Source organism: Nelumbo lutea, chromosome 4, assembly GCF_056320005.1.
Source record: "Nelumbo lutea isolate HS-2025 chromosome 4, American lotus-T2T, whole genome shotgun sequence".
Taxonomy (NCBI): domain Eukaryota; kingdom Viridiplantae; phylum Streptophyta; class Magnoliopsida; order Proteales; family Nelumbonaceae; genus Nelumbo; species Nelumbo lutea.
This window is the reverse complement of record NC_142687.1, coordinates 26847984-26870828: the sequence shown is the minus strand read 5'-3', so window position 1 is coordinate 26870828 and position 22845 is coordinate 26847984. Positions and strand designations below refer to the sequence as shown.

General features: G+C 36.7%; 2 protein-coding genes across 2 annotated transcripts; one reads left to right on the top strand and one right to left on the bottom strand.

Annotated features, from left to right (window-relative positions):
* Positions 1-216: 216 nt before the first annotated feature.
* Positions 217-12904, bottom strand: LOC148854759 (protein FAR1-RELATED SEQUENCE 5-like). Its single transcript, XM_088984857.1, has 7 exons — positions 12869-12904; positions 12615-12724; positions 3521-5861; positions 3319-3402; positions 1692-1754; positions 1567-1627; positions 217-291 (listed from the first exon to the last, which is right to left on the bottom strand). Exons 1-6 carry the CDS (start codon positions 12902-12904, stop codon positions 1571-1573), a joined length of 2691 nt encoding a protein of 896 aa, XP_088840983.1. The 3' UTR covers positions 217-291; positions 1567-1570.
* A 342-nt stretch (positions 12905-13246) lies between these two features.
* LOC148854758 (carbon catabolite repressor protein 4 homolog 3-like) lies at positions 13247-22503 on the top strand. The gene is made up of 12 exons (XM_088984856.1): positions 13247-13532; positions 13750-13818; positions 13919-13984; positions 14107-14158; positions 14280-14365; positions 16655-16741; positions 20446-20538; positions 20648-20854; positions 21109-21237; positions 21412-21497; positions 21611-21695; positions 21983-22503. Exons 1-12 carry the CDS (start codon positions 13302-13304, stop codon positions 22136-22138), a joined length of 1347 nt encoding a protein of 448 aa, XP_088840982.1. The 5' UTR covers positions 13247-13301; the 3' UTR covers positions 22139-22503.
* The last annotated feature ends 342 nt before the right edge of the window (positions 22504-22845 follow it).

The following is a 22845-nucleotide window of genomic DNA, read 5'->3' as shown; positions in this document are numbered from 1 at the left end:
ACCTCAAACATTTGCATAGAAATGACAGGATATAGACAAAGTCCACTGCTCGTGTGCAATCTGCAACACAACTTCTCTGGTGCTCTCTCTCATTCACCAGCAAAAGCTTCATGCTTTTTTTCTCTGCTCAACATAAAAGGAGAGGTTTTGCATTCCGTTCCAATGAATTAACCAATCTTGTTGTACACAACAATGCAGTACTTATATCGAACTCACCTGGAACGTTATTTCTTCTTGACAGCCTATGTATTCAAGTAGTTTCTCTTGCCTCATTAGAGCTTCACACAGAGCCTGCTCACATGCAGGCAAAATTCAATGCCAGATAAAAACACACACATGCACAAACACAAGGTTTTGTTTTGTTTTGTTTTTCCCCTTGCTTATATAACAACACCAGCCATTGGCCATTACCAATTGTTGGTCCCAGCTATCTGGAGTCTTGACCATTATACCAAGTAATGGCCCCTAGCTGTTGCAAGTTCAATGTTCTAATTAAAAAAGAGACCCAAAAGAGAGAGCTCCTTGAGGTGCAAGGGTACCATGCTGAAACTTGGGACAAGAGGAAAGGCAATGACATAAAAGGTGCTGTCACATAAGCCACCATTTTTATGTAGAATGCACATAAGAAATGGCAATGAACATGGGATTGCTTTAACATCAAGATGTTAAATGCCTGATGCCTCTTGCATTTTCCATGTTCCAGTCCTCCACACCAATATAACACACTCGCAATCATTGAAGAGCCAGCAATTGAACCACCATTATTGGGGTCTCACAAGAAGGTAGATAGGTGGCAGGTGACCTAGACTGTTCTTTTAATCCCTTCAAATATATTCAATAGGTAAACCGAGGATGCTACCAACTTGTAACATAATCTGGGCAAGTTGTAATAGTGGGAGGCCAGACTTAACCAAGTCAAATGACCAACAATGGTTGGCACAATGAACAAACAGTGATGTTTTTATCAGAAAATATATATTTTAAGGGCAGGTTTCTAACCTAGTGTGCACGCCACTTGTCTATATACTTCGCTTATCAAATATATTGTTGTCCTCTTAATACAATCTCTTTAATTGTGTTGTTGTCTACATGTGAGTGTGTATAATATTGTAAAAAATATCAAACGTTTCTGTTTTCCATATTGAAATTCAGAAATATCTAGTTGGATTTATGATAAAGTTGAAGCACAAGAGTAACTGCTGATGAATTTAATAGGCATAGGTTCACAAGCAATTAGGTCCTAAACATGGAATCTTGACCATATCATAATCATTATGTGAGTGCCTATTCTTACTATCTAAAAAAAAGGCATAATAAGCCGCCACACCATCATAAATAACTTTCTGTTAAATGGCAGCAAAAGGTGAGTGCAACCAAGTAGCAAGATTCTCCAATTGTTGTACTGAATGTGCTAGCAAAAACTGACCATGCCACGCATTTTAACTGAGGCCTGGAAATGAAGCCAACATTTACTATGCAAGCCCAGAAGAGCTTAAAGTTTCATTTCACAAGAACCTACAAGTAGAAGACCTAGAAATTGAAAAACAGTGATTTGACGCATTGTACCTCTTCAGCCATCAGAACTTTCACCACTTATATTCTGTGGAACTCCAACCACCGAAGACTCCTATATATGCAAGGAAGTCAGTGCACATGAACAATATTCACTATAAAGGCTCTGTTTATTATACCTGACATGGTTGAGAATTGTTGCTAAAGATTGATTCCCAAACATATAACTGAGGTGTTGAATCCTGTATAATCAAAACAAAGAAACTTAGAAATAAACAGATTCAATTGAATAAAATTAATAGTTAGGATATACTGTGTCTGGAACAATGGAAGCATTCTTTGATAATGATCCAAATGTGTTGGTTCAAATCCATATGATCCCGATGTAATTATATTTCCAATTTTATAATGCTTTTTATGGTTAATAGTCAAATTTTATAAATAGTGGAAGAATTAAAGTTACGAAAAAGTGCAAGCACCCCTTTGTTTTAAGCAGCCTTTTGCTAGCTACCCTGTTTATTTACAAATTATAACCATCATTGGGAGATCCTTAACCACCCCACTCAAAGAGACAGTCCATATTCACCCCTTGAATGATTTTTTGGTAATAAATAAAAAAGAAAATATATTAATAAAAGAGTGTAGTACATCTGATAGTGATGAGGTATCACCAGAAAACAAATCTACAAAGGAGATAAAAGCAAACAAAAAGGAAACATTCAATAGAAAAAGTAAGAAATACAAAAACCAATAACATGCAAAGCTTTTAAGCTAACTCCAGAATGTTCCAAAAACCAGAACCAAGGTCTTCTTTTGTGAGTCTTTCAAACTCTGGGAGAATGAGAACCCAGTCCCCTTTTACCACATAGTAGGGTAATATGCCTCCTTGCTTGAACCTTCTCTTCAAATATTCTCCTATTTCTTTCTTTCCAGAGTTCCCAACAAACAGCAAAAGGAATGCAGTTCCACACGATCTTTGCCTTGACATTTCTCCTTACACTTGGCCACTTGGAGAAAATCTCCTCTACCAAATTAGGAGACCACCAACTAGTCTTGAAGATCCCATAGAAGAAACCCCAAATAAACTTAGAGTGAAGACATTCAACAAACAAATGAAAGACATTCTCATCTGCATTCTCACAAAGTTAGGATCTGCTAGCTAAGTGAAAACCTCTGTTTTGAATATGATTCAATGACAAAATGCTATCTAATGCTACTAGCCATGCAAAAGCTTCCACCCGTGGAGGGACAGGGTTTCCCCAGATTCGTTTCAATTCTGAACTTTCTCCATTTGACCTTGACAATCCTTGTAGAAAGATTTGACTGAGAACAGTCAATTTCTAGATTCTCATTGCATAGGCCAAAACTATTAATTGATCTTTGTACCCAATTGAAGGTAGCTTCAATTACCTATCCAGATATCATTATTTCCTTCATAATACATTGCTATTTCCATAAGCCCTGTTATTATTCTTTAACCAACCCACTACTACCCAAGAATCCTTTTCCACCATTACATTTCTATGGTAGAGGAACCTGCCCAACATCAACTCTATATTTTATCATTTTAAGTATACAAATAATAAAAGCAAGTAAATGTATTTGTTATGGATCTGTAGTACCTACTTTATAAGATTTTATGGTAGGATAACAACATGATGGTGTCCTGAATATTCTTCTTGGTATTATGGGAACTAGGAAGTTGAGTCCATTAAATTAAACCCATGTGATCCCTATAAAATTAAAATTCCAACTTCAGTATTTTGACAATATAAAAAATAAAATTAAGTAGAATATTATTTATACCTGTTCCACATGAGTCTGTGATGGGACTGTAACAGGATGATAGGCCTGAAGATTCTCATTTATATTAAAAGAAGCCAAATGCCTCTGCTCAAACCCATATTTTCCATAAACATGTTAATTCATTTTTAGCATACAAATAATAAAACCAAATAAAAATATATGCCATCTTTTTTTGCTACAGTAAAAATATATGTTGTCATACCTGTTCAAATTGATTCTGTGATGAGTCTATAACAGAACAGTTAGACAAAAGATTATTGTCAACATTGGAGGAAGTGTTTTGTGATGGAACATGTGAACTTGTCTTACGTCTTGCTGGGAGCTTCTCATTCCAGATTTTTGTTCTTTTATTATTACCACGCAAGCACTCTTCATTCCAAGCGACTCCTTGAACTTGTACAGATTGTGAACCCTCATCAATGTTAACATAATAATCAGTCCCATCTATGGAAATTTTTTCACCTTCAGTTTGTACTGTACTGCCATGCCCCTTCTCAGTAGGATATTTGTTAGGAGGGTCATTAACAATGAGATCGTTAACACGATTTAACCAATCATCACAATGCCCTAAAATATATTTAAAGGCTGCATCAGACTCTGCTGCTCTTGCTACCATCTTAACCACAATGGGGCACAAAATTTGATAACGACTTGATACTTCAAAGTTAGGATCAACTTCTATGGCAGATCTTTGCAAGTCATTTACTATTCCCACTTTTGCAAATTTTGTCCACCTTTTCAAGATATAATGTCGTGGTATCATTTTTATATTTCTAAAATTGAGAACTTTTATTGCATGACAACACAAAATCCCAGTAAATTGAAACTTTCTACAACTGCAATCCAAAGTCTCGTTAGATGAATCAAATGTAACCAAGTGCTCACGTTGCTCATCTTCCATGGTAATCTTGTATGTAAAAACTGTACCAAACTCACTACAACAAACACAATCACATGCCAACAATTTAGCATACTCCTCTTGAAACTTCTTAAAAACAGCATGAGTATAAATTGACGCTGCTTCAGTCAACATCATCACCTTTGCCATTAACTTTGGAGGACCTTGGCTATCCTTAAAATTAGCATTTAATTCTGCATTGCGACAATCATCTACAACCCTTTCCAAATGCTTTAAGAATTGTAGCAAATCCATGTTGTTGTTCAAGTCTTTCCTCAACACACTATTTATGCTCTCACTTTGTTGAGTACTCTTCATATCTGCACAAAATGTGTTCCTCCCATAAGCCAAAGCCCACTTCTCTTTGCTACTAAATTGCTTTTGCAACCAATTGTTTTCCTTCAAATCATGTGCCTCAAGCATATTATTCCATGCTTGTACAAACTCTTCCTCATCCTCACAATCAAATATACATTTACTGAAGTCCCTACCAAAGGTGGACCCACGACGAAAGGCAAAACTGATTTTCCTCATTGCATTTTGAAATATGTGCCAGACACAAATTCGATGACATGTATTTGGAAAAACTGACTTAATTGCATTAGCCATAGCCACACTTTGATCTGTAAGAATTGTCTTTGGTCTTTTTCCTGACATTGCCTCAACAAATGTCTGAAACAACCACTCAAATGATTCAGTAGTCTCATCGTATAGTAGAGCACCCCCAAAAATTATGGATTGCTTATGATGGTTAACACCAACAAACAAACTCAATGGATGATCTTCACGATTCATTATATACGTTGTGTCAAAACATACCACATCACCAAAATATTCATAATCAACAATCATCTTAGCATCTGCCCAAAACATATTTGTTATCTTTTGACTTACATCAAGTTGCATAGCGTAGTAGAATGAGGGATGCTCCTTTTGCTTCTTTTGAAAATAATGCATCACTGCAGCAGCATCTCTCAAATTTAATGCTCTCTCTCGCTTTGTAAGCAGACAATTCTTATAACCTAATGAAAGGAAGCCATTGTTTGTTTGATCACCTGCCTGCCTACTCATGAATTCAACTGTAGTTTTGGGTGCATCCCCTGAATCATCTGATAAGTCTGTTGTAGTAGCTTGAGCTTTAGTAAGCTTTTTCTGTGATTTTAAAGTACTTTTCTTTGGAATAACAAGATCATGGTTGTGATTTTTTTCCAAGTGGGCAATAACATATTTACCATTCTCTTTCAAGTTGATGGTCATAAAGGCACGGCAACCACATTTTGTATCTTTACGTGGTTTCTTCACTCCTTTATCCCGTTTATCTGGCTTCCAATAACCTTGCTTGCTACAAAAAAACCTCCTGCTTGTTACCACCCCCAACTTGTTCTTATTTTTCCAATCTTTTCGAATAGTGAACCCCTTTTTCAAGGCATAATTTTGATAAAAATCAAATGCATTTTCTTCACTTTTAAACTCCATGTTGATCTCTGGAGATTTAAGCTGAGAATTTGACTCATCTAAACATTCCAAGTTTTCACACTCCTTTTCACTTTCCAACTCTGACTGGCGTGCTACTCCACCATTGTGATTACTTTCCTTTTCAGATGAACTACTTTCATGAGAACTACCACTATATGCTGATGTTGACCTTCAATGTTCCATAATGAGTGAGTTAGACAAGAAAAACAAAATGGGTTTAAAAATTCCCATAAGCAGTTAAACTTATAAAACAAATAGAAACAAAATTAAATGCACATACATTTAGATTGATGAATAGTGAGATACTTTGGTCTGGAGAGATTCAATAGATTAAGGCAAAGGTCTGATGCAAGAAACCCGATGGACTATGCAATATGAAGAACAAATGTAAAACCTGATTTGATAAACAAATACCTGCATAAAATAAAGAAGCTTTGCAATGTATTTACATCAATAATATATAAAACTTCAACCAATATGTCAAAAGCATAAATGTAGAATTATTTTTTCTTTATATAGATAAAACATATGTGGATATCTAATAACACATCTATACTCCCATATGAAAATGGAAGCCCGCCATAAACTGTTCCCACTCAACAGACAAGAAAGGAAACTTTGGAGAACCAATTCCACTTCCACTCCTCAAATTCTACAATTCAGATAGAGCTTTTAATTTTCAATCCTCATTGGAAGTGTTATTATTGCAGTATTCTACATTGATGAAGGATTCAGTGCCATGCACAAACAAGACTTAATTACCTAAGATTGAAAAGCATATATCATCTTCATTAAAGCCTAGGCAGACTTTAAAACATTTTTATCCTTTGAAAGTTTCCCCTTCTCTAGAAATCAGATGTGCAATTTCTAACATTGCTATCCCCAACAATAATTTTGTTAGCTTTGGAGGTTAATGTGAATCAAACACTATTATTGGGCTTCTCTGTCTCATATTCTACATTGATGAAAGATTCAGTGCCATGCACAAACAAGACTTGATTACCTAAGATTGAAAAGCATATATCATCTTCATTAAAACCTAGGCAGACTTTAAAGCATTTTTATCCTTTGAAACTTTCCCCTTCTCTAGAAATCAGGTGTGCAATTTCTAACATTGCTATCCCCAACAATAATTTTGTTAGCTTTGGAGGTTAATGTGAATCAAACACTATTATTGGGGTTCTCTGTCTCATATTTCGTTAGGGGGAAAATCTCAACTGAAAATGGGACCATGCTTACCAAAAAAAAAAAAAAAAAACGAGTGGGATTTAAAACACTCCCAACCAAAAAAGTAAAGGACAATACAAACTAAACTTGTGTGTACACCCAGTTTTCAACGGTTACCTTGTCTATGTTTAAGAAGTAGTTACAGTTACTTTAGACACTATAGATGATAAAAAAGAATAAATATATTAATATGTAATCATACAAGTTTTTAGTTTCAACTTCTTTGTTTGTCAGTTCAATTTATAAATCCTTAGATTACAGATAATAAAAAATTTTGAAATCAGGTACTTGAATATTCTCTGAGAAGCTACTCCAGTAGCATCTCTATTTTTAAGTGAGTTTCAAGGAAATAGTGCATGATGGCAATTTAATAGTTATCATTACATTGCTTTCAACTAAAGAAAATTTATGGATGAGAAGAGAAGGACAATGAGAACAGACTTCATGCTTTAATAAGACTTGTGTGTCTATTTCTATTAAGCTATTAAAAATCAAATATTTCTGCCAATTCCAGAGTTACAAAGTCCTTTAGTGTCCTCCAGTTCCATAAATATCCATTAACAAACTACAAGTGAGCTCCCTTAATGCACTTACAAAGAAAAAAGGGATATTTTTCAAGCTATTTTGTTAAACCATTGTTTTAGTTAAAACTGCAAGTAACAAAGAGATACTTCAGATCAACTACAAAACAATCTCTGACCTTCAATATAAACTGCAAATAGAATTGAACCCATTGGAAGCTTTCATACATTCCCAAGTGTTCAAGAGAGAATTGCATAGACATTAATTTTTTATTTCCACTCCACTCTCACTGCATTTTCCATGAAATAAGTTGGGTAAATCCTACTACACCTTCTCTATGCAAAGTAGTGTTTTGCTTAAATGAATGGGATCTGTTTGAGGAAGAAAGATCTATGAAATTAGCATAGTTGTCAAGGTGTTGCTTAGGTGACTACCTGCCCTTGGCTGGGTGCCTAACCTGAATGCCTTCTATAAAAAAGGTATCTATCTAAGCAACTAGGTGCCGTCCTAGACAATAAAAATCACAAGACGGACACCCTATTATAATATTATCGCTATGGCTGCATCTTATTATCGATATGTGGTGTTAATACATTCTATTATATAGTGTATGGTATTAGGGACCTCTGATGCATGGGAATGGTGTAAAAAAATGGCCCTTATTGGGTAGGAAAAAAGATATTTCTACTTAAAATTAAAGGGAAAAAGAAAAAAAAAAAGAGCAGGAAAAAATGTATAAATCAGCCCCATCTCCATATTCCCTCTTCCTTCACATTTTATCTCCACTACTCGAAATAGCAGGACAGCATTGACCACGTGCCCTAATGGTATTGGTCCTTTGGAACAGCATTTGTGAGTTTGACAGTAACTTCTCCATTGTTTCCTTCCAATAGTGGATCTTCCTAGACTGTTGCTTCATATGCACTGCAAAATATAGTTTCTTAATGAATCATGATTTAATTTCATTCTTAGAAATGATTAAACTGATTCAAGAGGTTGGGATATGTCGGATACCATGTTATGTCCAATTCAATATTTGAAAGTTTCATTGTTGAAGTGGAGCTTGACAATATGCTGCCACATTAGATTAATTTACGAAATTTTGGGTTTTAATTTTTTAAAAATAAAAAACAAAAAATTTTCAGAGATTCTAGGCCCAAGAGGAGGATAAAGAAGAACCAATGGGCATAGCTTCATTACTGGCCTAAAAGCATATAAGCTCTAAATCGAGTCCGGATCTCCTGCCCACATTTATCGCAGCCACATATAGAGAATATCTCATCCCCTGCATAGAATTATGCAGGGGGAGATTGTCCTAATTCACGGGGGTAGTGTATTATGGGTAGGCATGGGCAGAGATCTCGTGGGCAGGAGATCCAGAGTCCTCTAAATCTTGGTTAATACTACCAACCAGAGTCATCTGATTGAAGATCAAATGGCAGTACTTACAGGTTCAATTAATGAAACATCATTACTACCTGCATGCCTGCATGCAATCAGAATAACATCTCCATTTTCAGATACATACTCACTTTATGTGAGAAAGACATTGTGATGAACACCCAATTAAGGTTGTTGAACAGAATTGGGTTTCTTTCAATCATTAGACCATTTTTAACTTGGAATCAAGTACCATGACACAATCTTGTTCTGTGAAGGAGGGAACATTAATTGGATCTAGAATTTAAAGTTGGCAATACAACTCTTTGAGCAGATATCTAACCTCAAGGTGAACTTTGATAAGAGTTGTGTGGTGGGAGTGAATGTGGATGAAAAGGACCTAAGGGAATTTGCAGGTAAGCTAAGTTGTGCAATCTTGGATTGGCCCTTGACATACTTGGGCCTCCCTTTAGGAGATAATCCTAAGAATGTAAGCTTTTGGAATCCAGTAGTTGAGAGGTTTGAGAAGAGGCTGGCGGCTTGGAAGAGAAAATATCTTTCTTTAGGAGGGAGAGCCACTCTGATTAGGTCTACCCTATCTAACCTACCTGTCTACTATCTATCAGTGTTTAAGATCCCTTCTAAGGTCTCCAATCTCTTGGAAAAGTTAATAAGGAATTTTCTATGGGAGCCTGAAAAGGAGAAGAGAGATCATAGGATGAGTTGGGAAGTGGTAACTAAGTGTGAAAAACTGGGAGGTCTTGGGATTGGTAACATCAAGAAAAGGAATATGGCTTTGCTGGGAAAATGGTTGTGGAGGTTTACATTGGAAAGGGATAAATTGTGGACTGAGATTGTGGCTAGCATACATGGGCTGGAAGACAATGGCTGGGATCCTAGAATCTTGGCAAGGGCTACAGATGCTTCTCCTTGGAATCCATTCACAATTTGCTTCCAGTTTTTTCCCCTTGGATCAGGTATGGTGTAAACTCTAGTAGCTGAATAAAATTCTGGGAACAACTTTGGGTCGGGGATTCACTTCTGAAGGACCAATTTTCATCCTTGTATGGTCTGTCAGACTTGAAAAATGAACATATTTCTTCTTTCTTGGTTCCTTCAGACTCCACTTCTGGTTTTGGGTGGAACCTAGGCCTACGTAGGGCAATCAGGGATACAAATTTGGAGAGCATGTTACCTTTACTAGTCACCCTTGAGAATGTCTTCCTAAATCCTGATAAGGAAGACACCAGATTTTGAACCCCTTCCACCTTTGGTACTTTCTCTTGTGCTTCACTCTTTGAAACCTTAGCTCAACCTTCTGTCCCTATTGGGTTGTCCTTTCCGACTAAGGAAATATGGAGCAAGCCTATTCCTCCTCGGGTTGGCTTTTTTTCTTGGGAAATTTTCTTGGAAAGAATAAACACAATTGACTTACTTCAGAGAAAGAGACCCAACTATTGTCTACTTCCTAATAGATGTTCTCTTTGTAAAGCTGATGGGGAATCCGACTACCACCTCATGGTCTCTTGTAAGGTTACTAAAACTGTTTGGGAGTGGGTTTTTTTCCGCTTTGGGTGTTCTTGGAATCCTCCTGAGTGTGTCCAAAGTTTGTTCTCTCCTCCTTGTTTCAGATGGCCTAAGAAGCGAGGGAAGACTATGTGGAGGAGTATTAGGGCAGCTGTGTGCTGGTCACTGTGGGAAGAAAGAAATTCATGTATTTTTTCAGACAAGGAAAAAACCTGGAAGAATTGTTAAACCTAATTCTATTAAGGCTGCCCCTAGCTAAAATCTTTGGAGTTGTTTTCAGACTTTCCTGTGGATGACTTGTTAAGAAATTAGAAAGAGGTTGCTACCACTGCTCGGTGCAAGAGGACTCTTTGTCCCTCTTGGTCCCCTCCCCCCTTGGGTTTTATAAAATTGAATTTTGATAGTAGTAGTGTAAGGAATCCAGGGCCCTCTGGGATTGGAGGAGTTTTTAGGAATGAGGAAGGGATTGTTATTGCTTTGTTCTCTGGCCCTATTGGAAGGTGACTCTCTTAGGGCTAAGATCCTTGCAGTGCTGGAAGGAATTTGAAGAGCAAAAGAATTAAATATCAGCCGGTTGATCCTGGAAAGTGATTCGAAGGTGGTGATTAGCTGGTTGAAGAAAGAGGACAGTGGTTTGTGGAGCTATAACAATGAAAAGAAACAGTTCTTATGGCTGTGTAGGGACATGGAGATACAATACAGCTGTAAAGAGGAGTGCCAACTCATTTGCGGATGGGTTGGCCAAGCAAGGGGTGAATAGGGAGTCTAACTTTTGGGCTAATTTTTAATTTTTTTTCTCTTTGTATTCTATTATTGGGGAGCTAAGATATTTTATCTCCCCTCTTGTATCCATAATCTCTCTTTTCTTTTAATTTTAATGAAGCTGTTATTGATAAAAAAAAAATCAGGTACTGCCACTAGAATTAACTTGGCTAGTGATATCCCTAACTCGTCATCATCTAAGCCTTATCTATCAACTACATGGGGTCAGCTACATGAATCATGTTTCGCCATTCCATTCTGTTCAGTGTCATATCCATTGTTAAATTGTTAGTATCATTTCTTACTACTTCAATACATGTCCTTTTTAGTCTGCCCCAGCCCTTCTAGCCCCTTCAACTTGCAACAGATCAGTTCCTCTTCTAGGTGCTGTAGATGGTATTCTATGCACATAACCAAACCATCTTAGTCTACTTTCTCTCGTAGTTCACATATTTGCCTGCAACAGTATACTATGGATCAACTTTTGAGGGGAAAAAAAAAATAATGAGACATCTTGATTTTTAAAAGCAACATTTTTTCTGAAGCTATTTTTTATTAGAATTTAAGCAACATCATTGACTTCTTCTATGACTGTCTGATGCTGTTGATTGCCATTTCACTTTTCTTTCGCCAATTCCTACTTCACATGATGATGCATTTCTAAAAGTAGCCATTCAGTTGTACAATTCATACCAGACATATCATCTGGGGATAGACAGAAAATTCCAGTTTTCCTAAAATAGAGAGATACGGGCAAGTAAAGGTACAGCTCAAGAAAATCAAGAAATAGTAGATATGTTGAGCTTGATTTCTGGTTTCCTTAGGATAGAAGTGGTGTCCCTCTATATGGATTTTTGAGAGCAAGAGAGAGGGCAGTAAGATAATCTGAGTTTATACATTTAAAGATGTACTTCGTCATTTTTTTTTTTATGTTATTGGTGTTTTTCTTTTCTTTTCCTAGTCCATGACATGGATCCATTTGCATTTTTGTGTTGGATATCATACAACCAAAAACTTGCATAAACAAGAGATAAAATACCTCCTAGATGTCTGCAAAGCCTACTTTTAGTTTTTGAGGTTTTGATGCTTTCTTTATTAAAAGTTCAAAGATCCTCCAAAAGTTTCTTGACATGATGAAGTGTGAAAGCAACGGACTCGGGAGCATACATACATAAGTTACCTATATTCTGCAGGCTAACCTTGGCTTTAGTTATAAAGAAATTCACCCTGAAGCTCCAAGACTCCAATCAAGTTCTGGAACCCAAAATACCTATATCTATACGAATTACCAACTCACGATCTTTTTTCCTGCGCTAAACAAGGTAGTGCCTTCAATCCCAGGTTCTACATTCCAGGATTTTGTTGCTGCGCCAAAGAAGGTAGCGACTTACATGATTCTTATAGGGTCGAGTATTTGTTACACTGCCCTGATGTTTATCTTCTCCTGCGCTAAAGCTTCATGACAAATAGGCGTACACACAAACAGAGACAGAGATGTACATACCTCTCAACACAAGAGTAATTTAACAACGTTGCACTGCGTCTGAAACCAACCAAAAACCTGTAAACTATCTGTGTAAGTAAAGAAAGCCCTCTTTCTTCTGTGAAGATAAACTAACAATGAAAGGAGAGAAATTGAAATCAAAATGGAAGCTTTAGAATACCTTGGGAGAATTTGTTCATTTAGAGGAGCTCTTTCAAATTAAATCGAACAGGTCAGAAGAAGCGGCTCCAAAGAAGGCAGAGAGAGGCATATACCTGAAAGCTGAAGTGAATAGATATTGGAATTGTCATTGATTGAAGGAAAAAGGTAGGCTTTGAGAGGTAGAGAGAGACACAGAGTCTAGAGGTATGGGATTTCCCGAGAGAATTAATATGAGAAAGGAAATTGTGGGACGAAATGGGAACCGCCATGGATGAAGATGAACCGGCCCGTATATATCCTATGATCTGCCCTGTTTTTCTCGTGTCACTTGCAAGTGCATCGTATTCCATAAGAATAGAATATTCTATACGTTCAGGTTAGTCTACAGATGATGATAATGATGAACGGTTCGAGATGCATTCACATAAATCTTACTGTATTATATTCTATACTCTAACAACATTTCCTTCCAGTAGAAATCTCGTATCTTAGCCGTAGACTGCTGGATGACACCCTCGCTTAGTCGCTGTGTATCGATGGCTTGTCATGCTTGGTGGTTCTTCCCTTCTGCGCCTTTGGCCACAAGGGTTCATTGTTCGTTCAAATGCGAGCGGTTCTCTAAATCCAACCTCTCTTGCTGCATCAACTATGGCACCGATGCAACCACGCACAAAGTCCGTCGTTGGTACAACCCCGACAGACAGAAACGAGTCTATCAGCCGGAGATCGTTCGTTACTGGATTGAAGCTGATAATCCGCCTATATTCGACTCCAAAGGTACCGAATACTGTCCATATAAATTGTGCAATCTTTAATGGAAATTTCCGGGTGAATTAAAATACTTTGTTTTATAAGTTAAGATTTTGACCGTTGAATGTATTGGGGCTCTGTTTTGCCAGAGAAATTCATAGTTGTCTCGTATAACATATTGGGAGATAAGAATGCTTCCAATCACAGAGAGTTGTACTCACATGTGGTTTTTCATTATATTCAGTGGGAACGGCGTAAAAGGCTTATCTGCCAGGAACTCATTGGATGGAAGCCTGATATTATCTGTTTGCAGGCATGTGTTCCGGTTGGGTATGGCGTTTGTTAAGTGATAGAGTGTGCTGCAACTCAACTGTTTGATGCTGGAAATTGTGGGTCTTGGTTTGATTTTTCAGGAGGTGGATAGGTATTATGATCTATTGAGCATTATGGAGAAAAACGGCTATGCTGGTAGCTACAAGGTTAATGAATGTCTGTCTCCATCTCTCTTGGTGTTACATGGGTCGACATTTGGTTATTGGACCCACATGTGTCTCATATTCAGATTATGGTGGAAAACTGAATTGCTTACTTATTATTACAGAGACGTACTGGACAGGCTACTGATGGTTGTGCTTTGTTTTGGAGAGCTACTACGTGAGAATTCCCTGATATGATTTGCTAATTTGTTTAATTGAATTAAGCTATTTTTTCCACCCAAAAACAAAGAATTAGGTTAATTTAGTTTGGAATGAGTAATTCTTGCTTCATTTGTTGGGTTTCGGCTGTTGGAGGGAGAGAGCATTGAATTCAGAATGTTTGGTCTTCGTGATAATGTTGCTCAACTTTCTGTTTTTGAGGTAGTAAATTATAAATTGGTATTTTTGTTTAGAAGGCCGCTGCTCTATTTTGTCTTGATTGCATGTTCTTTTAGCCTCTTGGTTTTCAATCGTGTATATCTTAGTAGGATTCGATGACAGACAAACTGTAAGTTCTTATTATGATCCAACTCAAGTCAACTTGTCACTAAGCCTTGTCCCAACTATACTGGGTCAGCTACATGAATCCTGTTCTGTCATTCCACTCTTTGAGTTTCATATCCACTGTTAAAGTACAGACCCTCAAACAATTTCTTCTTACTTCAACCCACGCCCTTTCTGGGCCATCCCTATCTCTTCTAAACCCTTCAATTTGCAACTGATCACTTCTTCCTGTTGATACTGTAGATGGTCCAAAAAGGAAATGGACATTTGACAGATGAGCATGCAACCAACAAACTGGAGATTCTTCTTTTTATAATGATGAAAATTTGATGAACAAGCATTGCGATCTTCCTTAGAAATTTATATCTCACCCTGAAGCTGTAATCCATGTACAAGCCTATTTGTTGTATACCTAGGCCATGTTACCCTTCAGACCTTCTTAGGAATATACCATGGTTGAGTTCTATCATACCTGCATAATAATTTTATGGTCACGAACACTTCTTGCAAATATGCTGAAGAAGACTCTAGTTTGTTTGCACTCTATAAGATAGAAAAGAACTAATTCCTCATGCACATCTGGATTAACAATCTAAGATGAAAACTTGGTCCCTGATTTTCCAATCTTGTATGCTTTTCTGGCTTCATATCCTCTCTTATTCTTCCATTATTTTATCCATTTATTTCTTTCCTTTCACTTTTTTCCTTTTTGGGTTGGGGGCGAGGGAGGTATGATGCTGTTAGCACCAAAAAAAAATAATAATAACGATAATAATAAGTTTCAATTTTGAGTTACTTCCAATTTGAAGTTTGATCCTATGAGCGATCCACTAAATGATTAGTCAGTGTTATATTGCCTATGCAGTCAGCATGATAATGAGTTTTTACATGTTACAAACTGCCACATCTTGGTGAATGCTTGCAAAGTTGTAAAAGGCCTATTTAGTCCCTAGAAGAAGCTATTATATAGAAAATGTGGTTATGGACTCTGGCTGTTGTCAAATGCCATGATGCTAATGTCATATCTCCTATGACAGGCAAGTGACTAATGACTCATTGAATTATTGAGAAATTTAATCATATTGAAGAAGTAATAGAAATAGGAAAAAAAGTGCTTGTGGCCAACAGTTTATTGTTTCTATTGTTGCTAGTTCTGCTACTAATTCTTTTCCCCTTCCATTTCTCCTCTTATCATTCATTTCTTTGTTTGACTCTTATAAACTTAGCAACTTCTTTTAGTTCCATGGGGCTACACAACAGGGGGCAGTCCATCCGCAAACCCATAATCCCCCCAACCCTGGTAAAGGAAGGATTTGTTCCCAAGTCTCTCACTACAACCAGATAGAAGCTTTAATAACTGAGCCAGTTGGCACCTTTAAGTTCATGTCTCTTTCCCTTTTTTCGGTGATCCCACAGGTTTGCATCTTATGGCTAAAACTATCCTATATAAAAACATGCTTGTTTCCTTAGAAATCAAAGAAAATACCATATTAGAATTACCTATAGAGAATTTTAATTCAATCTCATAAACCAGATGACCTTATGCTGGATTACTGGCCTGTCTCCTTTTTTGAAACTTAATAAGGCCTACTTCTAGACATGGGTTGCTATGCCCTTTATGTGTTGCTGGCTCATCTATAGGCATTTTCCATGGCTATGAGATGTCCTCAAGCATTGAGTGAGATGATCTGCTGTGCCTCAGGACACTGGATCAAAATTGCAAAGTTTGATACCAATGGATGATCATGTACTGCTGATCTTTAACTATTTACTATTACATGGTTAGCTAAGCTTTATTGCTAATAAGCAATGAATAGATGATTGTATTGGTCAACCTATTGCATACAACTAATTCCATAGAAGGATTTGATAAATAATATATTAGCTATTAGTCTTGTTTTGCAAGTAATAAAGAGCTTTCGTCACATACCAGGTGAGCAGGGGCCTAACATTTTGGTGTCCCCTGTTCATGAATCACCTAACAACTTTAATAAATTTCATGACAAAATCCTTATTCACTATATTTCTGTAGATATTTTGCATTAGAATTTAGACCAGGATACCAAGCTATGCAGACCTTCTTATGCATAAAGCAGTGTTTTATGTTCTTTAAATTAAGCAAGATAGGATGTTGTATGTTCTGTATCTTATTTTGTGCCATGCAGTCAGATGTGTAGGGCTGATTCAAGAAGAGTATTGGTTGGGAATATCCATGTGCTTTTTAACCCAAGCCGGGGAGATATTAAACTAGGTCAAGTAAGTTCCTGAATAGTGTTATTTATTTGTTGTGAATGATGTTACTAACTCGTTTCTCTCTTGTCAATCTGAGATCTTTAACCATGGATTTTTAATTTTCTTTCTCTTAGTGCTATTTTTCTTTTGACTAGGATCCCTGCATACATCAAACGTTGATATCCAACTTCTGACAAGGAAAAAAAGAAAAATAAGATAAGAAAACAAAAACTTAATTTGAAGGAAAAATAACTTAGCCAGTTAGCCCTATCTGTAATGCATGTGAGAAAAATTATCTCTATAAATTTCAGATCAAATAACATAAATTATTAAAAGAGAATTAGTTTCACACTTCCAACATTCTTTTAGATAAAAAAGCCTTTATAACAAGATTTTACCATTACACCAAGCAATAGCCCCTGCCAACTCTTTTTGATTCTAACAAAATTTTATTAAGGAGCAGCTACAATTCAAATCTTGAAGCCCAATTCCTGGTTTAAACTATTTGATACCAGACCCTGGGAGACATCAGAATAGGATGTTTACCCTGAAGTCAAGGCTCTTACCTTCTTGATCATAGGTCTCAAAGGCCATGGACCATTTGAATCATCTGACATCCATCCAGAACAACCTGGGGATCTACTATTGAATTTGCACATTCATCTCAAATAAGTTCCATTGATAACTATGAAGCTGACTAGCTGAGATAAAATAATACTCAGGTTATGGATTGATTATGAGGTGAACACGAAATGCAATATCCGTCGAGAAAGGGACCCATACAGATTATGTTACATATTGATCTTTCACTTCTAAATGAGTCTGGAGTTTCATCCATTCATGAATGAAATTTAACACTCACACAATGTTGCAACCTGTTAGGGTGGCTACCCAGCAATAATTTGTGGCATATGCACTAAGGTAAGAATTTAAAGTCAACATAGGATAGAAGCTATATCTTGTGTAGCAATTATCATTAGAATGCCTAATTTCTTAACATAGTACTTAAGGGCAAAAACTACAATAGCACTGGGCACTCACAAAACCACCCGTGCCAATGCAACAATTGAGATGGACCTTTAAAAAATGTAGCAATCGAGATGAAATGGAAATAATTGTGGAAATTTCATAAATGCTTAAAAAAGGAAAAGAAAAGATCAAGACTCCCTGAAATGATGAATGCCCAAATATCAAAATAGATAAAAGCTGAAATGGTTCAGTGGTTTGCAAGGTGGTGATTACAACTTTGTCAACCATATCACTCTTAAATATTATTTTTAGTTGTTGTTCAAGATCACATGAGGAGTTTCCGTTTTAAACATTTTCAATGCCTTCCCTCAAATGAGCAAAACAATTGAAATTTTTTTCCTAGGACCATTTGTTTCAATGGAAATTGGAGCAGAAAATAGAATTCAATATTTTTATTCTACAAGTTTCCAGATTCCACTATTTGTACATATGGGGGAATCTAAAACTAGTAATGTTAAGCCCATGATATACACATTTTAGCATATTTGGAAGCTTGTCAGTATTTGACAAGTAATTTAGTTCCATTTCCACCCAAGTAGCTTAATGCAGCTTGGTGTGATCTGGAGTGTGTCGTTAACCACTTCGGAACACTAGTTTAAACATTTATAATTTTATTCCGATTCTCAAACAACTACTAATATTTTCTTAGATCTGGGAGAAAGAACACAAAGGGGAGTTGCAGAAATATAAAATTAATTAATTAAAAAATGGAATTCATTAAAACCAAATTCGAACAATACTGAGAATAACAAGTGCATAAAAATAAATAAATAACAGAAACAACTAAATAAAAGAAACAAAATAAAAATGTTTGAGAATCCGATTAGAGGTAGCAGTTTCCGGATCTCTCCTTCCACCCTCGAACTTCTCGAGTTAGGCCTTTCGTCTTACCTAGCCGAATTTCAAATCTACAGAAGAAAATTAAAACACAAATTAAATCTAAGAAAAGTAAATTTGCATGAAGGAAAAATAAACTAAAATAAAGAATAGAAAGTAATTCTAAAACTGAAGAAAAAATGGTTGGGATTCAAATCCAGAGGTGGCAGTAGTGGTGTTGGCGAATTGCAAGTAGGAACCCCTCCTCTTCCTCTACCCTTGAACTTCTCAAGACCAGCCTTCCTTCTTACCTGGGTGAATTGACCAACCCCTTCTACAGGGCCACTAGGACCCTTTTTATAGGGAAGGGTGGACACAATTGGAAATAAGGAGAAAGATGGGGGTGATCCTATGGCTGGGTTTTAACAAAGTTAGGGACGCCCTAGGGTTTCTAATGGATGGCTAAGATGGTTTTGGGGTGATCCTATGGCTGAAAATAAAAAGAGAGGGCGCCCAATATTATGTAGGGCTGAGATTTGGGCACCTTGGAATGGAGGGTGTAGATTAGAACATCTAGGGTTGATGGATTAGGATTAAAAGAATAGGTGGCGCCCTAGATTGAATGGTTGGGATATAAGATGGAGAGAGTGGTTGAGATTTAATGGTGAGGAGCTGAATGGTGAGGTTTAGCAGAATAAGTGGCACCTTAGGGTTTAAAAGCTATAAAGGAGAGCCCTAAAATGAGTGGTTGAGATTAAAAGAGGTGGAGGGTGGAAATTAAACACCTAGGGGTGGCTAGGGTTTGCTAAGAGTGAAAAGATTAGGTTAAAAAAGCTCCCTAGGGTTTACTAAGGAGAGGGGAGCATGGTAATACAATAGGATGGGTGCCAACTGGGCTTAGCAGATAGGAGGCGCCCTCCTGTTCTCAGTTCTTTACAAAAACACCCCCTCTCTTAGCTGGTCTTTACACCAGCTTCCCAAAAACTGCACTTCAGTCTAAAAACCCTCAGAGGTAACATAATTGATTTTAACTGGGAAAAGGGTATACTTTGACTATTCTAAGGCCGAAAATACCCTTGAATTGATGCCCTTAAGGCATCAAAATGCAGGGTTATCACAACCTATGTTATTACTTTAACGGAATGTTGTTAGCAGTAGGATGGTGTGTAAATGTTACATGTTTATTATCTACCTTTTTAGTAGTTTTTATTATTAAGTTGTTTTTACTCTCTCTACTACTTTCCTCAAACAATTGCTTTTACTGTTTTGATTTTATTTCTGTCTGTCATGATTTCATATTGACTCAGACATAAGCCAACTGGTAAAACTGTTTTCACATTTTCTAACCATAATATTACTTTTAATGAGCAGCCTAGCTCAAGAAGCTCTACAATAAAAAGATGTTTGCGTTTCTTTCCTTCTAAAACCCCAGAACTTTTTTGAATTTCTCATAAACCCTTTCCGAATCTTTGTTTCATCATCATCATCTAAGTTTTCCAACTATATGAGGTCAGCCATATGAATCCTGTTTTGCCATTCCATTCTGTTTATTCCCTTTCCAAATGTGTTTATGAAAGTGTGAATATAAAGTCCATGATTACTGATGGAAATTTGTTGAACTTTGTGAAAAGCTTATTTGTGCATCTAGATGTGCATAATATATGAATGAATTGTTTTAATAACATCCACTTTGTACCGTTTCATACATTACATCTAGATTGTATGAGCTAAGGAAGCTCCCAAAACACATATCTTGTTTTTGTCATCCAATTCTAGCTGTGCTTTTTATCAAAAAAAAAAAAAAAAAAGTCTAGCTTTGCTTTTTGTTAGTTCTCTAAATTGTTCCTTGATATGATTTAATATTGAATCATTCTATTTTTCAGATCCGTCTGCTTTTGCAGAGGGCACATGCTCTCTCAGAGAAATGGGGCAATATCCCTGTTGTGCTTGTTGGTGACTTCAACAGCACTCCTCAGGTTTAATGCCTATTTAATTGCTGTTCATCTTGTTTCTGTATGTAAGATTTAGGGACTTAAGGATTTTGTTTAATACAGTAAATGCTAAATGTAATTTAATTGTCTGCAGAGCACAGTTTACAAGTTCTTGTCGTCATCAGAGGTGAAATTTTCTGTAGTAATGCTAATGCTATCTCAGATATTGTTTATGTCATATGGTATTGAAATGGGGGGGAAATCTAATGGTACCAGTATACAATTCATACTCCTAGGTATATACCTGAATTTCTTGAAATTTATCTTATGGTCCTTATTTGCTGCTGAATGTCACACTATATGATAGAAGATATTTATCAGGCCAAATACCAATGAGAAGGCCATTTGTTTTGATTGATGGGTAACTTTTTATTCTGAGCTTCTATGCTGATATTGATATGAGAGTGTCACAACTTGCTCTAGTTTTCTGCCACATTTAATTGATGCTTACCATTACATGCATTCATATAGACTGTTTGAAACCTAAGTTTCACCACACAAGTTCCTTTATAGACTTTCATTTTGTTAAGTGAAATCTGCAATCACCAATGAATTATTGCTCTTCACTCCAGATGTTTGAATTATAGCTGGAGTGGTGAACAGGTCAACATCGCAACTGGCATTCCCAATCGCACCATAGTTGAGCATCCTTTGAAACTCAACAGCTCTTACTTAACTGTAAAGGTTGGTAAATTGCTTCACTTCAACTTCTTTCCTCTCTTAAGTTTGCATCATAAATTTGAGATTTAATGTTTATCCTGTGCAGGGATCTATAAGGACAAATTTTAAGATTTAATATTTGTCTTGTGCAGGGATCTATAAGGACAAATTTTAAGATCTAATATTTGTCTTGTGCAGGGATCTGCAAGGACAAGAGGTTCCCATGGTGAACCATTAGCTACCACATATCATTCAAGATTTCTCGGAACTGTTGACTATCTCTGGTAAAATAGTGACATTGCTGAAGAATATAAAAAGGAAAGCTGCTTCTTAAAAAAAGGTAGGAGGCATCTTCTTACAATAAGCTTACATGCGGGTATTTTCACTCTTGATATAGGTACTCAGATGGTCTTTTTCCTACAAGAGTTCTTGACACTCCTCCCGTTGATATGCTAAGGAAGACAGGTGGTTTGCCATCCAAGGTATGCATTCTTCTGGTTCAAGGGTTCATTGCCGATCATTAGTTAAGTAATTCCTAAATGCAAATATGTTGGATATGAGGTTCCTGTTGCTTAACTTGAAATTGGGAAGAAAATTTGATTTTCCAGTGGCAAACCCATGTCTGTGCACTAAGTCCGATTGAATGCCAAGGATGATGTCTCCCTCATTATCTAGCATTCCTTGTTTCTTTGATAATTTCCATCTTGTTTATATCTAAAGCCATGCATATCTGATCCTTTTCCTCCACTTTCTTTTCTAATGCATACAGAAATTGGGTAGTGATCATTTAGCCTTGGTTTCTGAATTTGCCTTCAAGAAGGCAGAAGGGAAGTTGAAGCCCACACCATATCAAGACCCACATCAGACATCCATTCAGCAACTAAAGACAAATAGATTAGTTCAAGTGACAGCAAAGAGTAACTGAGGGTGGATGAAAGGAAAGAGCATAAGCAAAAGCAAGGGGGAAAAGTTGCCAATATACAATACAATGTGGAAAGAATTTGGTTATCATAAACTGGCAGGAGCGCTTTTCTTTCAGCTTGGCTTCATGACCTACGGACCATACCTGCTATCAATATTGTGGCTCTGGTAGCTTCTGGACTATACCTGCTATTAATAAACTCAGCTTGCACCATTCCTAGATATGTTTACCGGGTCAGTGTCAAAATTGTATTAAATGCTTCTGGTGTTTGCTGCTATTCAAGATGTATTATTAGAAAGCTATATTGAAGAGAGTATCAAAATGATTCATTTTTTAGTTTTATAATAAATACTTAGGTTACTTGTCTAGTTTACGTGTTAATTATTGATTTTTCTGGAAAGTACACAGATTGTTTACTGAACAGACAACCCAAGTACAAGTTTGAGTTTTCATCATTTTAAAGGAGCTATCCTCTGTATCTTAAGACTTCAAGTGAAAATGGGTTTCTGAGTTGGCCAAAATGTATATGATGAGAAGATGGCAGGGAAAATGGTTTTCTGAGTTGGCGAAATCCGGGGGAGTTTCCAAGAATTGAAGGGAAGGGGGGAGGACTTTGAGAGAGACATGAAGTAAAAGTTCTTGTCATTCAAGTATTAAAATATTGATAGGATACGCTTAGAGGTGTAAATTGGGCCGGGCCGCCCGTGGCC

Coding starts and splice junctions, on each gene's coding strand:
- LOC148854759 (XM_088984857.1), bottom strand. CDS start 12,904: ATGACAATTCCAATATCTATTCACTTCAGCTTTCAG. Junction 5,862..12,614: donor AATTACTCTTGTGTTGAGAG/GTATGTACATCT, acceptor GGAACATTGAAG/GTCAACATCAGCATATAGTG. Junction 1,755..3,318: donor CACAGACTCATGTGGAACAG/GTATAAATAATA, acceptor TTGATTATACAG/GATTCAACACCTCAGTTATA.
- LOC148854758 (XM_088984856.1), top strand. CDS start 13,302: ATGCTTGGTGGTTCTTCCCTTCTGCGCCTTTGGCCACAAGGGTTCATT. Junction 14,366..16,654: donor AACTTTCTGTTTTTGAGGTA/GTAAATTATAAA, acceptor CCATGCAGTCAG/ATGTGTAGGGCTGATTCAAG. Junction 21,498..21,610: donor GGAACTGTTGACTATCTCTG/GTAAAATAGTGA, acceptor CTCTTGATATAG/GTACTCAGATGGTCTTTTTC.